The sequence below is a fragment of the Pseudorca crassidens genome, chromosome 17 (genome assembly GCF_039906515.1).
Source record: "Pseudorca crassidens isolate mPseCra1 chromosome 17, mPseCra1.hap1, whole genome shotgun sequence".
NCBI classification, from domain to species: domain Eukaryota; kingdom Metazoa; phylum Chordata; class Mammalia; order Artiodactyla; family Delphinidae; genus Pseudorca; species Pseudorca crassidens.
The window spans coordinates 29,088,949-29,105,910 of record NC_090312.1 but is presented as its reverse complement, the minus strand read 5'-3'; the positions used below and the strand labels follow the sequence as shown (position 1 = coordinate 29,105,910).

The 16,962-nt window shown below is 38.6% G+C and overlaps 1 protein-coding gene across 1 annotated transcript in view; it reads left to right on the top strand.

The window, feature by feature from the left end:
* The first annotated feature begins 1,097 nt into the window (after positions 1-1,097).
* Positions 1,098-16,962, top strand: part of PKHD1L1 (PKHD1 like 1) — a 152,541-nt gene continuing 136,676 nt past the window's right edge. Inside the window, exons 1-4 of the mRNA XM_067711478.1 lie at positions 1,098-1,182; positions 2,997-3,086; positions 12,026-12,170; positions 13,293-13,401. Of these exons, the coding sequence (XP_067567579.1) occupies positions 1,110-1,182; positions 2,997-3,086; positions 12,026-12,170; positions 13,293-13,401 (417 nt within the window). The 5' untranslated portion in view covers positions 1,098-1,109. The remainder of the gene's footprint in view (positions 1,183-2,996; positions 3,087-12,025; positions 12,171-13,292; positions 13,402-16,962) is intronic.

The window sequence follows — 16,962 nt, the reverse complement described above, 5'->3', positions numbered from 1 at the left end:
GTGACAGTCCGTTTGCACAAAATTATAAGACGACTATAATTAACTAAATCTAACAAAAAAAATTTAACCCCAATGAGGTAGATAAAACTTCTGAAGAGCAAGGACTTAATTTTATTTATTTCACTGATTTTAAGTTCTCTCTTCTATTTCTTCTCTCTTCCCGCCCAACCAGAGTTGTCAGACTTAGTAAATAAAAATACAGAATGTCGAATTAAATACGAATTTCAGATAAATAATGAATAGTTTTTAGTATAAGGATGTCCTAAGCATTGCAAGCGTTCGCTAGAAGTCTGCCAAATAGGGGCCAGTGGCGGGCATAAGAGCCCTGGCTCTAGAGTCATTCTGCTTGAGTCCTCGCTGTACACTTAGGTATACAGCCTCGGGCAAGTTACTTAACCTTCGCCTCAGTCTACGGCTTGTAACGATGGGAATCATAATAATAGTAATAGTCATTTTGGAATTATTGTGGGTTGAAGTCTCTAAGGCGCGTGTTTGCGGACGTGCCCAGAGACCAATAAACCTTAGTATGATTGTCAATAAAAGGGAGAGCACGAAATTATATGAATGGGAAGGGGGAAACTGTGTGGGGTTTGCGTATTAGGTGGACTTTGAGGCTCACCTGGGGATGATTAATAACCAAGGCAGACCGGCAGAGGAAAGTGTACAGGTCCAGAAATGGCCGGGGGCGGGGAGGAGGGAAGAAGAAGAGAGAATGGAAGGAAGGAAGGAAGGGGGTGAGAGGAGGGGAAGGACGGGAGGGAGGATAGAAAAGGCGAGATTGTCGGCAAACTTGCCTGTTGACCTCTCTCGCCAAGAAAGTGGGGCTCTTACACCTGCGGAGGCAGCCGTGGGGCGTTAGCAACCAACTCTGAGTGTGGAGGTTCCATGGTTACTGACGGGCCGGGGCCGGCTGTGTTCCCGGGTGAGGGGGGCGTGCGTCTGCGCGTAAAGCCAGGGGCCGCCCGGGCGGGCGGGGGCGGGGCGGCCCTGGGGCGGCCGAGTCCGCCTGCGCGCGTGGGACGCGGCGGGCGCGCTAGCCAGCAGAGCCGGGGCGCTGGCGGCGGCTGCGAGCGAGCGGCGGGCGTAGGCTCTGCGGAACTGGCGCCGCGATGGGACACCTGTGGCTCTGGGGGACGTGGGCCCTCTGGGGGCTGCTCCTGTGCGTCGCAGACCCCCGCACAGGTAACCCAGTTGGGACTCCAGGGAGGCAAGCCGGAGAGGTCCCTGTAGACACAACCCCCGCTGCCGGGGTCGCGGGAGAGGCTGCACCGTCTGGCACTGGCCCTGGGACGAGGCTGAGCGTGCGGCTGCATGGAGATCCTGGGGACTAGGTTAAGCTCTTGCCACGAGGGTTGCTGCTTGAATTATGGAACCTCACCCCCTCCATCCCTGGTCACTCAGTTGAAAAAGAGACGGAAATTTGGCTGGGGCTTGGGGACGCAACCCAACTCCTCCCTTTTCTCACTCTTCTTGGGTCCCTTCCCCTTTGAAGGGAGGACAGGGTCTCCCAGTAAGATAGGAATGGGTCTTTGTGGCGGGTGTCAGTCATTTCCAAGGGCAGCTGCCCAGGGCCTTCAAAGTAATACCCAAGAGAGGGCTGGGAAGAGACTGATAAGATAAGAAATTGGAGTTGTCCGTGGAGATAACGGGGAGGATGAACCTGAGATAGGTGAGGAACCGCGCTTCTACGAGATAGGATCCAGCTCCCTCGCTGGAGTTTCCTACTCTTGGCTGTGGGCTGCTCGAAGTTACAAATGTGCCTGCAGCATGAGCAGCCTTGCCAAAGACAGACCCACAGCGCAGAGTCATTGGGTCTGGGGGGTAGTCATCTTTATGCTGGAGAGCTTTTGCTATTGTAGGTGAAGTCCACACTAAATTTTTCTCAGGCAGGAATGAACTCAATCATAATTTCTTTACCTTTTTCTCATTCATCCGTTTCAAACAATTTAGGTGGCTTTTCTCTGTGTTCCCACTTAAATTTTTCCACCTATCCTGAGAATTTGTTACTGGATCTAATAATTACCAGATCTGTACAGTTTAAGCAGAAAATAAATCCTTTTAGCCATGATGTAACTTTGAGTTATTTTGAAGCATTAATTTCAGTTCACCAAAGAAGCTGCTCACTCACCCCTGTATTTGCAGAGGCGCCTCTTTGTCTAGAAGTCTAGAAGTCTGTCTTTCCCGTAGTTGGTCCAGTCTAGCTAATTCATGTTTACTCTCCCAGATGCAGCAGGAACACCCTTCTTTCAAGAAGCAGTGTGGATGAAATGCCCTTCTTAGTCACGTGGCCCCTGTGCTCTCTTCTGTCACTCTGGGCTCCCTAAGCTGAGCTTTTGGAAAGTTGGGACTGTCACAGATTTTTAAATGCCCAGGAACCTAACACTGTTTGTTGAATGAATTAGTGACCTTTACATTAAGAACTCACTGTCATCAGAAGGCTAAAAACGTCCCAGAACTGATCTTCCCTGAAGTCTTACTCTGTCACAGAAAACAATTACTTCTTAAAACACAACATTCCTTTTTTGTACCTAGACTATTCTTTCAATTTACCTGGCTTTGCATTTCTTATGGGCTTTCATAATGACCTATTTCTCCACAGAGCTATTTCTCCAGCGCTGTCTGCTGCTGTGTGGGCTGATAGCTGTAGTTACGGAACTGCAGCTAGCAGAGCACTACATGAAATTAAGGGTCTAATAAATGTTTTATAATATGATAGGTAAGAATAATGAAAATGATCATGTATTATTCCTCTTCTTTGTAGCATGTAAGACAGTGCTTTGCATAAAGCCAGTGAGTATTAACTAAGTTAATGACTGAACTCCCTGTCAAGTCACTGGTTAGTAATAGAACCAAAAATAAAACCTAGGTGTATTTACTTTCTGTCCTATAATCTCCATGATGTTTTTCTTACACCATTGTAATTTGTGGTACAAAATTTGGTGCTTGAAATGAAGTACTTGATGCTTTTACTTCTATTGTACTTTAATATCTTTCAGATGGCTCTAAAATAATTCCCAAAGTCACAGAAATAATACCTAAATATGGCAGCATAAATGGAGCAACAAGGCTGACTATCAAAGGAGAAGGTATTGTTGCCTTTTTTTTTTTCATCAGGGTTGAGGTATTTCAAAGGCTGTTTTACATTTAGAGATTTACGTTTTTTTTAAAAAATCCACTAGAGTTGCTCCTCCATTTGGCCAGAGGAGTGAAACTCTATCCTCTTTGACACCTAACAAAACCCCTGAAAGTCTCTATCAACCTGACCATCTGAATTTGTATCATAATTACTTGCTGAACTCCAAGGTCTGGAATATAATGATTGAATTGAAAGAAACCTCTTTAACCCAACTCTGCAGTTACTTACTTTGTTCTTCATGGGTCTAATAACATTTATCTTTATATTAAATATTACATTTTGGGGGGTTCTGGGAGTAGGATGTTAGTAGGAGGGTATGATAGAGAAATAGAATGGTAATGAATGGAGAAAGACAACTGAAAGCAAAGCTTTGGATCCCTTCTTCTGCCACCCAATCCTTATCATATGCTTCATCAAAACATGGGTTTATGTATAACTCTCCTTCCCTCGTCTTGGGATGAAAACAAAGTAGGCAATTAGGGAATATATTTAATAAGCAACTGTTCCTAGGATTAAATAGAAATATGTGGTTCTTTTAGCCATTAGGCCTTTACGATCTAAATGATAGTAGTATTCAGATGCTTACAAATTTTTGAAGGATGGGAAAGAAAAATGTTTTAAGAATATTAATAAAAACTATTATTTAGTCTTTAAAATAAGAAGAACAGTGAGAAGTTTTTGGAATCAGAAAATTGACAAAGCAAAATATTTAATAATTCTGTTGTATGTATTGAAATGTCTTTCAATACTTCTAAGTAAAATTTCTGTAGAATTTAATCTCAATGATATACTTGAAATGGTTTGTGCCTCTAAATTGTGAACAATATGTTTTGGATTAAAGTGTGTTTTTGTTTTTTTAGAGTTAGACACTTGGAGACAATGTTTGTTAAAGACTTTTTAAAATGTCTTTATCCATAGCTCCCTTATATTGTATATTGCTGTTAACATTTGGTTAGATAGTGTGTTTGAAAGCTATTGGATTTCTAACAGAGATTTAAATGCCATGAGAGAAATGTCCAAAACAAACAAACAAAAAACAATAAAATTGCTCAGCTATTTCCTTCTGCCTCAAGACCTGCACTTTTTCTGATCCAGGAACCATGGCTTGAGTTTAGGTACATAAACTCAGAGCATCCCTAGTTAGAAATAGGAAAAAACAAAACAAACCATTCCATTCTTAAGGCATTTTGGAAGAACATCCTTATTAACCTAGCTATAATCTTCGCTCTTTGGTAGACTTTCTGAGGCTCAGGAGTAATCCTCTTACTTAGGAAGCACAAAGTGTCACAGTGAATTTCTAGTTTTCCCATCAGTTTGTATTTCTGGATGCTTTTGGCAAAGAATTATAGAATAGTTAAATCCTATTTGAATTGCAGGTACCTGCACCCCACCCTGATGTGTCTTCCGTCTCCTTGCTTTAACCACACACTATAGGGACTGAAATTGTGATACCTTATGTCTTTCTAAGAGGCTGAGTCTAAATACTGTTTGGGGGGCCCATGATATATACAGAATGTGTGTAAAGTAATGATAATGAATTTACAAAACACACCAGACCTCCAAAGCTACATGAATGTGGTACTTGAACAAAGTTTATTTGGAGGAACTACATTCACATCATCCATCAGTGCTGTGTCTGACCCATACTCCATGTTTAGAATTGAATACAGAGATAATTTATTAATCACAGAAGAACACTTTCTAAATGGAATTGTAAATGCTAGATCACCTAAATGTTGGTCCCCTATGACTTTAAAATTTTTTATTTTTGTAAAGGCCACGATGAAAATGTAAAATAAATATTTGACTTGAGTTCTCTGAAATTCCACCCTCTGAAAGATCTATTGTTAATGTTTTTGTGTATTCAAATGACTTTTGTCTATTTTCACACCTAATGAAACTTTACAGGCAAAAATTTGCTACTGCATTACTTTGTTCTAAAGGCTATCTTCAGGAGCCAAAGGTAAAATTTTACAATTATGTAAATATTATGTATAATTTTACAATTATGCTGCCCAAGTAAAAGCATTTTGAGGGCTTCCCTGGTGGCGCAGTGGTTGAGAGTCCGCCTGCCGATGCAGGGGACACGGGTTCGTGCCCCGGTCCGGGAAGATCCCGCATGCCGCACAGCGGCTGGGCCCGTGAGCCATGGCCGCTGAGCCTGCGCGTCCGGAGCCTGTGCTCCGCAACGGGAGAGGCCACAACAGTGAGGGGCCCACGTACCGTAAAAACAAAAAACAAAAAAAAGCGTTTTGAGCAGTGGCATGACCGTGGAAATCATTGTATTTCCTTCTAAGATGACTGATTGGATGAGGAGTGTTATCATTTTGATAAGTTCTGGAGTGTTTCTAACTTTATTGTGTTTATTACTTTATATTCATACCTTGTATTTCTCAATTGTCTTCTTTGATATTTATCTTTGTTAAAAAAAAATCTGTGAGCCGGAAGGAATAACTTTTTACTTTTGGTTCTTTTTTTTCTAGCTATTTCCCTATTACAATGTCTAGCACATATATTGTTGTTTAACTGACGTGGTGAGTTATGTAATTTTTGCAATATTATGGAAAGCATATAGACTTTAGTCGGGTCCGCCTGGCTTTCAGCTCCAACTTTGCCACTCCCACTAGGGGACTGGGACAAGTTTCTTCTCTAAGCCTCAGCTTCCTCATCCGTGAAATGGGATATTGATTCCTACCTGTTGGGTCTATTATGAATATTGAAAAGGATGATGTATCTAAGGCACCTATACATAATATCTGCTCCATAATTTAGAGCTATTTTATATTTATTATTCTTTTGCATTTATCTTATACAGATGGTTTCATTCTTTAGAAGTTATGCTCCGTCACACTGTACCATTTTTTCCCATTGTTTTGAATGTTATAGCTTTTAAGTAGGTTTATACACTCTCAACCCTGCTTTTTTTTTTTTTTTTTTTAACCAGAGAAACCCAAAACAGCCTGCATTGTACATGACAACTGCTGGCTTTGACAACACATGCATTTTTCGTGATAGCAGCACAGGCTGCTATCAGGAGACCCAGGTTTGGGTGCCTGGCAAATTCTGTCTCCAGTTTTTCTGCAAAAGGAAAAAAATACATCAACATGTCAGGAATTTCCATCTGAAGCCTCGACCTTTTCTGTTTCCAGGGTACACCCATCCCTTCCTGTAATCTTTGTGCTTTGGAGTACTTCCAGAGTTATCTTCTTTATACCCAATTATTTATTTAGAATTATACTTTTAAATTAAAATTATTTTTTTAAAGGTGATTCCTTTCTATTGCTTTTTAACTCTTTGGAGCTAGCTACAAAATTAGAAATATTTCTGTAGTTTTTTTTTTTCACTAAAATTTATAATGAGAATATTTACAAATCTTATTGATTTGGTTCATATTTTCCTATATATTTTACTCCCAGGAAATATATATATATATATATATATGACATATATATCACATATATATGAGACATATATATGTGTGTGTATATATACATACATATACATATAATATTAAAACAATTCCTAAGCTAAAAACAATATATATCATCTTTTGTTGGCATTATTTTTTTTAATTGTTTTTTTCTTAGGAATGCTGAAGAACAGATCTGCTGTTACCATATCACTGATGTGACATATGCCTAATAGGAAAACAAACACATGTATCACTTCCTGAGCCACGCTACAAGTAAAACTTTCTATTCTTTAGTTAGTTGCCAGCAGCCCTTCTGTGTATTCCAAACTCAACGTGAACGCCAAAGATAAGCAGAAATTGGCAAAAGGAAAGAGTGGTTTTACAAATAGCTTGCTTTTCTGTGTTTTCATGTATCTTTTCACAATTCCATTTCAGTAGTAACTGCCTTCCTATATTCAATACTGCAAACTCAATGCAAATATGTTTCACATGTTAAATTGTTATGTTTGTACTTTAGCCTATGCTGGATGAGTCCTGTTCGGTTAGGTTTTAAGCTTAGAATAAGAGAGCAGTGTTTATTAAAATCCCTATCTTTTGTTGAGTTTCTGCTTACTTCTTCTATGTATAAAGAATAGGAGAGGAGCTAAGAACATAGGGTCTGGAGGAAGTTACGTTGGATAACTGGAAATAGCTTTGTAATGTGCATTTTTAAATATTACTTTTCTCTGAATATCACAGGGGTGCCAAGCTGGCATCTACAACCTGGGTTCGAATCCTGGCCACCCACTTATTTGTTCTGTTATTTTTTTAAAAATGATATTAATACTGACTAATAATAACTATTTTGTGACTTATTATATAATAAGGATATATATTAATTGAGCTTTTAACCTGTGAGCCAGGTACCATGTTAAGTACTATATATAAATTCTCATTTAGTCTTCCTGATAATTCCTGCTAAGTAGATTATTATGGTCATTTTCCTGGTGAGGAGACTAAGACTGAGAGAGTTTATGTCTAAAACTAATGCTCAAGTTCATACAGCAAGGAATTCACTGGAGCTGGGATTCCAACCCAGGATGTCAGGGTCCAAATGCCCTTTCCTGTACACAACACTGTCACCTAACATGCAGTGTTAACCAGAGCTGTGGCACAGGGCTATGGCATTTGATGAACATTTGGCATAGCGAAGCCCTACTTCCAGTCCTGTGTTAAACCAGGCAGTATTCATGTTGTCTCATAGACCTTTGTAGAACACTGAAAATGTTCAGTAATTTAAAAAGCCACACCACAAACCTTTGGCAACCCCAGTTCAGCCACTTTAACTAGTAAAGGTTAATGTGAGCACGTGTTGTAGTGGTGATTGTTTTGTTGAAACATACTTGAAAACTACTGACAATTTAAGGTAAATACCTACTATTTATTTTTTTCTAACATTAATAATATAAATACTTAGGATTTAGAGTTTAGTGTACCTCTCTGGGTTAACCTTTTTTTCCTGCTGATTTTATTATTGTACTGTGGGACAATGTGATCTGTAGCTAATTAAGTTATGACAGTTACATAGCTTATACATTTACACTAATGACATGGATGCAGATCTTTTAGTGTAAAAGAAAATGTTTCATAATTTCAAAAATATTTTAGTCATCAATATGGCTATATTGGTTTCTTAATCTTTAGAATTTGTGATATTCAGAGAAAAATAGTATGTAAAAATGCACATATTTTTAGAACTCAGAATTTAGGGATTTTAGATTTTGAAGTAATCTGGGCAAAACATGTTTATTTACTAATTTGACTTTATTCAAAAAATATGTTATAACCTAGACAACTTTGTAGATTCACTGTGCATACTAGAATAGTATTAAGTACCTTATTAACATTTTTATTAGAATACTTAATTTTAGGATTTAATCAATAGAACATTATCCGATAATCTTACTCATAGGTTTTATTTCTTGGGTTTATTTCATAATTGAATGTGGTTTCAGCAATATAAAATACTTTAAAAATTATTTTATTGAAGTATAGCTGATTTACAATGTTGTGTTAATTTCTTCTGTGCAGTAGAGTGATGCAGTTATACATATATATGTATATATACATTGTTTTTCATATTCTTTTCCATTATGGTTTATCACAGCATATTGAATATAGTTCCCTGTGCTGTATGGTAGGACCTTGTTGTTAAAATACTTTTATGTGGCATAAAAATAATTGATGTTTACTTCCAAATCTAGTTTGAATTTTCATATATTTATAGTAAGATTAAAATAATCTTCTGCTCTGTTTCACATCATCCATTTCTCAGTTTCTGTTGGATCATACCCATCAGCATGCAAACATACTATTTCACCCACCTGAAAAAAGGCAAAAGCAAAATCATCAACTGTCCCCTTGGTCCACACCGCCCCCTTCAGCTACCCCATTTCTCTGCTTCCCTTTACAGTAAAACTCTTTTAAAGGTTACCAGTATTGGTACTCTTTACTTATTTTCCTCTATCTTCTCTTGAACCCATGCCAAGCAGTCATTTATACATTGCTCACTGAAACAGCATCTTCACCCCTGCCCCCAGTCTATTCTCACCCTGCCCCATTCTATTTTGGGAGCGGCAGCTTGTGAATCTTGAAAAGTATAAGTTAGATAATACCACTTCTCTGTTTTAAAGCCTCCAATGTTTCCACACTCATAAAGACAATCTAAATGCCTCCATTTCTAATCTCATCTCCTACTGTTTCTCCTGACTCATACTAATGCAACCACACTTGTTAAGTCTTGAATCCACAAACATGCTCCCACCACAGGGACTTGGAACACCCTGTTCTAACTAAAATGTATTTCCCATAGATATTCTCATGGCTTACTCCTTCTGAAAAGCTTCCATGACCATCTATGACAAGCGCCTTCTTGGCGTCACCTTTGATATCATAAATGTTGCTAAGTATTCCCTGGGCTTTTAATTTACTTTCAATGTCAGCCTCCCTGGTAGGCAGAGCTGTGAGTAGTATACCTCGTCAGTAACTTTATAAGGAGGAAAAGGTGGTCCAAGGTAAAGATACACATCAGCTCCTGGGCTGCGGCAGATGACTTGACTAGTACAAGATTGGAAAATCAGAAATAAGGAAGTCTTGGAAAGAGACTGGTGAATGCGCTCACGATAGCATGCAAATCTATAGGTCTCAAGTTAATTTCCACAAGAGAGTATCCCCAGCAGAGGAAATGGAACAACTAGGTCGATTGGATGACTTGTTCAGGAGCTTCTCTCCTTGGCCACCTGAGTGCTTGTGCGATGGGCCTCTGAACAGAGGGCCATTGGTGAAGACTGTGCATGGACCAACACCAGGGACTCCCTTTTACCAATGCTAAGCTACCTACTGCTGTTGCTGAATACCTCTTCTGTCAGTAGCAGAGACCAATACTGACTCTCAATGGGGACTGTCCCTCAAGAAGTACACCCAGCCACTCAGTGACAAGTCGACTGCATCGCTCTCCTTCCCTCATTGACAAGCAGAGATTCACTGTTTCTGGAACTGACACCTATTCCAGATATGGGTTTTGCCTTCTCTTTCCACCATGCCTCTGCCAGCCTCATCTCCTGAGAGCATACAGAGTCTGAATTACTGCCACGAAATGCCATAAAACAGGGCCTCAGAACAAGGAACATATTTTATAGTGAAAAAGTAGTGATAATGGACACATGACCATGAACCCTGCATCACCCTGAAACATGTGGCCTAATAGAATGATGGAACAGCCTACAAAAGGCAAGACTAAGAACCCAGCTTGGGAACAACATCCTGTGGAGTGGGACGCTGTGCTCCATCATGTGCCACATGCACTGAGCCAATGGCAGATCCACACTGTTGTCTCCCAGCAGATAGAATACATGGAGCTGGGAGTGAAGGGTTATTCCCTGTCATTATCACTCCCAGTGATCCAAAAATTGAATCTGTGCTTTCTGTCCTTGCAATTTTAGGTTCTGCTGGATTCTGGGTCTGAGTTTCCAGATAGAGGATGCTTCTGCCAGGGGTCCCAATATGGGTTCTGCTGAACTGAAACTACCACTACTAACTGATCAGTTTGAATTGAGCAAACATAAGTAGTAGACTGGTAGAGATTGTCCATTCTGATGATTGTGAAGAGGGAGGGTTGCTTTCACCTAATGCAGTTAAGGAGAAGTATGTCTGGAATTCACAGTATTCCTGGAGCATCTCTTGGCTTCCATGTGCAGTGATAACTGAATAGGCATAGGTGGCAACTACAACCAAACATGGGCAAGGCAACTTTGGGCTCAGATCCCCAGGACAAAGGTTAGCATCACTCCATTAGCTGAAGCGCTGGCTAATGGTTAGGGAAATTACAATGGGTGATAGAAAGGGGACATGCATATTAATTATAGCCTCAGGACCAGTTGTATTACTGTGGCCTGTTGCATGTCCCACTAACCCTCTTGTATGAAATCTTTAGCAGAACTCTTAGGTGGCCACTGCCTTGTAGACCTGACAATGGATTGTACTTAAAAGTAGGGCCTGAGCATATCTGTATGGTACAAGGAATCAACTGTGTCAGATGCCTTTCTTACTCAGCCTCACATCCTGGTTCCCGCCTCTTATTCTAGCCACAGAAGTGGCAAAAAGTTCCCCATGTACTTTGACTCCATCTGTGCTTCCAGCTCTAACCTCCAGGTCCCACAGCATGTCTTTGTCCCAGGGCTTCTTTGATGCAGTGACTTGGGACGTTGGAACCCAGATGGCATATACCTATGTGCAGCCTGAAAGTGCAGGAAAAGCCATTTCCCCCACGGGGAGCTGTCAGCTAATGGGACAGGATTTGATGAATAAATGCTTCTTCCCATTGATTCTTTGCTTCTGAGAGGCAGTCTATATTTTCCTTAAAAGTCTTTTCCAGCAAGATTGAACCCCAGCTGTTTTCAGTGGTGTCCAGGTTTTCTTCTTCAGGTTTTCTTCTTTCTTGTCCCTAAGGGATCACCACCCAAATAAACTATCTACTTGCAAGTCCTTACCTCAGATTTTGCTTTATAGGTACTCAAGGTAAGGACCCCATGTCTAATAAAATCGTGTTCCCTTTGTCTCCTCTTTCTATGCCCTTTAGCCTGCTGTTTTCATAGTAGTTATCTCCACTAGACATAGCATCTGGTGGTATATATTTGTATATTGTCTGTTTCTCCACCCCTCCCCACCCTATTACTGGGATATAAGCCATTTGATTACAGTGCACTTAACAACCTGACAGACAATAAGTTTTCAAGCATTGCTTTTATGAATAAATTAATTAAAGGCTAATTTTCATGTTTCCAAAGAGGATTACAATCATAGAGGTGAATATGAAATAGATTAATTGCTGACATCAGTACTATTTCTTATTATTTATTCAATGATTCAATACGAAATAAGTGTTGGATCTTTGAAAACAGAGTTCCATTAATAATAATTGAGTGCTTTCATTCTTCCAGGTTTTGCTCAAGCAAACCAGTTTAACTATGGAGTTGATAATGCTGAGTTGGGAAACAGTGTGCAATTAGTTTCTTCTTTCCGATCAATTTCTTGTGATGTAGAAAAAGATTCAAGTCATTCAACTCAAATTACATGCTATACTAGGTATGTTTTAAAGTATCTTTAATAAAATCATTTTCATCATATCAGAACCACAGTTATGCATATTAGTATTATAATAGTTTTATCACTCTGGCTATTACAATGTTTTTCTGATTATCAGCTATTTTTTTTCAACTATTATTTTTGATTTCATGATGTTTAGACTATTTTATACCTTTATTATATTCAGTTATAATACTCTTTCCATATATTGGCATGATCAAAATATATTCTAGGGCTTCCCTGGTGGCGCAGTGGTTGAGAGTCCGCCTGCCGATGCAGGGGACAGGGGTTCGTGCCCCGGTTGGGGAAGATTCCACATGCCGCAGAGCGGCTGGGCCCGTGAGCCATGGCCGCTGAGCCTGTGCGTCCGGAGGCTCTGCTGCGCAACGGGAGAGGCCACAGCAGTGAGAGGCCCGCGTACCGCAAAAAAAAAAAAAAATACTATATCCTTTCCCAGGTTATTAGAGCTACTATCATTATTGATCTTTTTTAGAAGATAAATGGCCACTATTAAATTGTGATGATGCTCTTCAAAATATCAAAATTATGCCTTCCTGTCCAGTTTGATTAATTTTGTTCAGAATCTTGACATAGTCATTAAGATTAAAGATGATCATTTTGTAGATTGACATTTCAAGTTCTTTACTATCAGCTCAAATTGATGTTTGTTATTAGCAACTTAGGAGAAAAAAATTAATCATTGTAAATGGCAACTTTCAATACTGAGACAGGTAGCCCATATTTCAGAGGATTCCATCTACATTAGGGTGTTTTTCAGCTTACTTAGGGAGAAACATTATTAAAACTTTTTAAAAAGTAAAGCATAAAATAATTGTACCGAGATGATATGTTACTATTTTAAATGATTATTATTACACTTGTTTTCCTTTTCAGTAAGCACCAATGCATTAGTCAGAATAAGCATTAGCCTGAGGTCTATGATGTTAGAATTTGCAGTACAGAGTTCAGGATGGAGATCATCTTTCCATAATATAAAATTGAATTTAATTGTACAACAATTAGAATTTCAGATACTTTTGTTCAAAAATGACATGTACATTAATGCTATACATTAAATAACAGAGTTTTGCATTCCTTATGTGTTCTTCATTTGCTTTCCAGAGCAATGCCAGAAGATTCCTACACTATTAGAGTCAGTGTGGATGGGGTTCCTATTGCAGAAAATAATATCTGCAAAGGTCACATCAACAGCTGGGCCTGCAGCTTCAATGTACGTGGCATCTCCTCTCTAACTTACGTATAATTGATTGTATGCTTTCTTTCTTGTGGAACTGGGTTTTTATTTTTTAATTTTACAGATTGTTATCTATTTCCACATTAAATAATTTACTAGCATGTAGCTAAGTTTAATTTCACCCACTGTTAATTATCTTCTATAGTAATGGAAGCTCTTTTATCATTTCGTGTTTACCTTTTTAAGTTAATTTTATTAATGAATTAAACTTGTATACTTCCAAACTATTTTCTTGTTCATACTATTTTTTCTCTTTCTCCATTTCTGCTCTTAGTTTGATTTTCCTTTTTCTGTTTTCATCAGACTCACCTTCATTTTAAATAGAGACATAACTCTTTTCCCTTTCTTTGTACTTTCTAATGCAATGAGATAAGATGTGACTGCATGCAGCACAGAGCCATTCAAAATTTAGTTACCCTAAATATAGGTGTTCACTATAATAAATTTTCTTCTAAGGACCATTGCATATATTTTAAAAAATTGTATTTATGCTTTAAGTTGTTAATTACCAAGTGCTGTAACGTTCCAATGTAAGATGAAATGCTGAGGAAATTACTTATGACTTCTGTCCTCAAGAAGCGTCTACAGTTCCCAAATATATTGCCAAATATGAATCCCAAATATCTCTGGCTCCCTTCTCTCTCCTTAAATGTGGAGCCATCTTTTGTTTCCGAGAATAAAATGCCAAAATGGCTCCAAAGCAACCTAAATTCAACAAATCTCAAACTGGACTTCTCGTATTCCTCCTTAACCCTACTTTTTGTCTGGTATTTCTCACACATCTCAAGCTAGAAACCTGTTACATCCTTGGTTTCTCCCTTTCCTTCATCTTCAGCCCCAAACCATGATGATCCTACCCTGCAAATTAGCTCTAAAGTTCGTCGTCCCCTTATCTTCTTTCCTGACATGGCCTTGGTTTTGATTCTGGCCTTGTCATTTCTCACCCATTATCGCTGTAGCCTGTTGGTCTCTCTGTCCTTCTTCATTACACTGTTCACATGCAACATTCAAGACCATGCACGTTATTATTCCTTTCCCCTGTTCTAAAGAAGAAACATATTATTTCTTAATGTATGTACAAATAATGTTTTATATGATTTATTGTGATATTTATAATAATAGGCTTCTTAATTAGAAATATATTTATAGCTATTTCTGAATAAAGTTTAACTATCAGTATTATCTATTTATTGATAACTCTTACAATGGAAGATGAGAATTTAGCACCTATATTCTTACATCTATTAACTTGTACTGTGTAACACAACTCGCAAGCTTAGCTTCAAGCAGCAATAATGTATATTGCTTATGTAGCCATGGATCAGCTGTGTGGTTCTTCTGTTCTGGGCAGAGCTAGACTGATCTCTGTTGGACTTGCTCGTGTGGCTGTGGTCAGCTGCGCATTAGGTAGGAGGCTTTGCTGCTCTCGGCTAGGTGCTTTCACATTTGGGAGGCCTCAGCTGGAACAGCTGAGCTGATTAGGCTTTGTTCTATATAGTGTCTGTACCCTCCAAAAGTAGCCCAGAGTTATTCATATGACGGAGGCAGGGATCCCTCAGGAGAGCAGAAGTATGCAGGGAGCCTTTAGCCCTAGGCTCAGAAATGTCACGCTCCTTGAACCACATTCTAATGGCTGAAACAAGTTCCAAGGCCAGTCCGTATTCAAGCCTCCATATCTTGATGGGAAGAGCTGCAAAGACATTGCAGGTGAGGATACAGGGAGAGGAAAATTATAGCCATGTTTGAGATGAAACTGCTACCCCTTCCCACCTCCAACACACACAGATATCCTACCACTCCTTCTCTCAGTTAGATTTGCCCCAGTTTTGGTGAGATCAATATTCATAACATGATTATGTCTGTATAAGTAATATTCATAGCTGAAACAAGTACTGTACTGTGACTACATTTCTCTCTCATACAGTATTTTGTTTTGCTTGGAGTTAATAACTGGGTTTTTATGTGTGTGTAGATATTTGCCTAGTTTTCTGTGTATCAAACTCTGCACCAGAAATATGACATTTTTTCAATGTATTTAAATCATTAGGTAATTTATCAAATCATCTTTGCCTAAAAGACATCACTCCTGAATTCTTCTGTGCTCCTTCTCCAGTCTGGACAGCCTGTTCTCTAGATGTGCTGCACAGCAGTCAATCATCATGGGGTCTCCCTTCACCAGCTTTCTGGGGACTTCCTGCCTCTCTCCCTCATGTCACTACTTGCTCCCTAAATCTTATGTCTTCCTTTTTCTTGACTTACTACTTCCTCATGTTAGTTGAGCAAAGTGTACTTAGAAAATAAACTCCTTCTACTAATAGGTTAAAATAAAATCCTTCCAATACTAAAACTTCCATGCTACTCTCACATTTGGTTGACAGTTTAGTTGGGTATAGAACTCTAGTTTGGAATTTTGAAATCATATCTCCATTGTTTCTTGGTCCTGTGTCTTAAACAACCCATGGTGAAGGATCATCGTTTTAAAAATTTCCAGTCTGTTGTGGCTCAATATTATGTAAAATACAATAAAAATGTCACAGCAATGTCCAGTTGTTTTAAACGTCTCTAAGTGCTTACCCTTACTTTTTGTTCTTATCAGGACCAATAACTTTTGCACACTTTTATTGGGTTGTTTAAAACCCTTTACAAAATTGCATACTTGTAGCATCTAATTCTCCTACTATTTTCTGATTTTATCTTTAATACTTTTTACCATTATCCTTGACTGCTGTTATTATTCAGGCTAATTATTCTTAATTTTCAGAACCTTCTCCCTCATTTTCTATTTTCTATAAAATAACTTGCTCTGCCATCTTCATTGATTCTTTTCTTTGTAGATGATATATTAAATTGAAAATCTGTTTCTAATCTAGCTCCTCAAATAATAATAGTAACTAATATGTTGTTTAATATGCACTCTTCAATTATTTTTTGCCACAGATGTAATTTATATGAGTGCACTGTGGCTTAGAGAGATTGATTTACACACAACTTGGTAGTTCCTATAGCTTTTCCCTTACTACCTCTAAAAATGATATTTTGCCCAAAGTCCATTTGAGTAGGTATTATATTACTTATTACTTTTACATAGATTCTCCATTAACCATTTCTGAAGTGTGAAAGAATGAGTCTGAAGTCATTCTTAGCCTCAAATTTCAAAAATTTATCTCTTCTTGGAAGTCTGAAAGAAATCTGTCCTTTTACTTTAAGTATCTGGGCATCTTTCTTTTAGGTTATTCCTGAATGAGAATGAGCGGGGGGACAGCTGACATTTAATGAGAGTCTAATTTGTGTTAGGTTATTTTGCTTATATAATTTTTGTATTCACGTAGAGGCCATCTTTTTCTCCACCAGCAACCTTCCTCCTCCAAAAAACTTCAGTTATTCCTTAAAAATACAGCCCGTGTTTCTGTCCTCTTCTGTTTTTCTGAGGTACCCTTGTGTTTGTGCAGATGGACTGTTCTTGATCTATTTCTAGCTTGTTTTTCTCCTACATTATTTGTTTTTAGGTGTAGATGTTGATCTACATGTATGTAGATC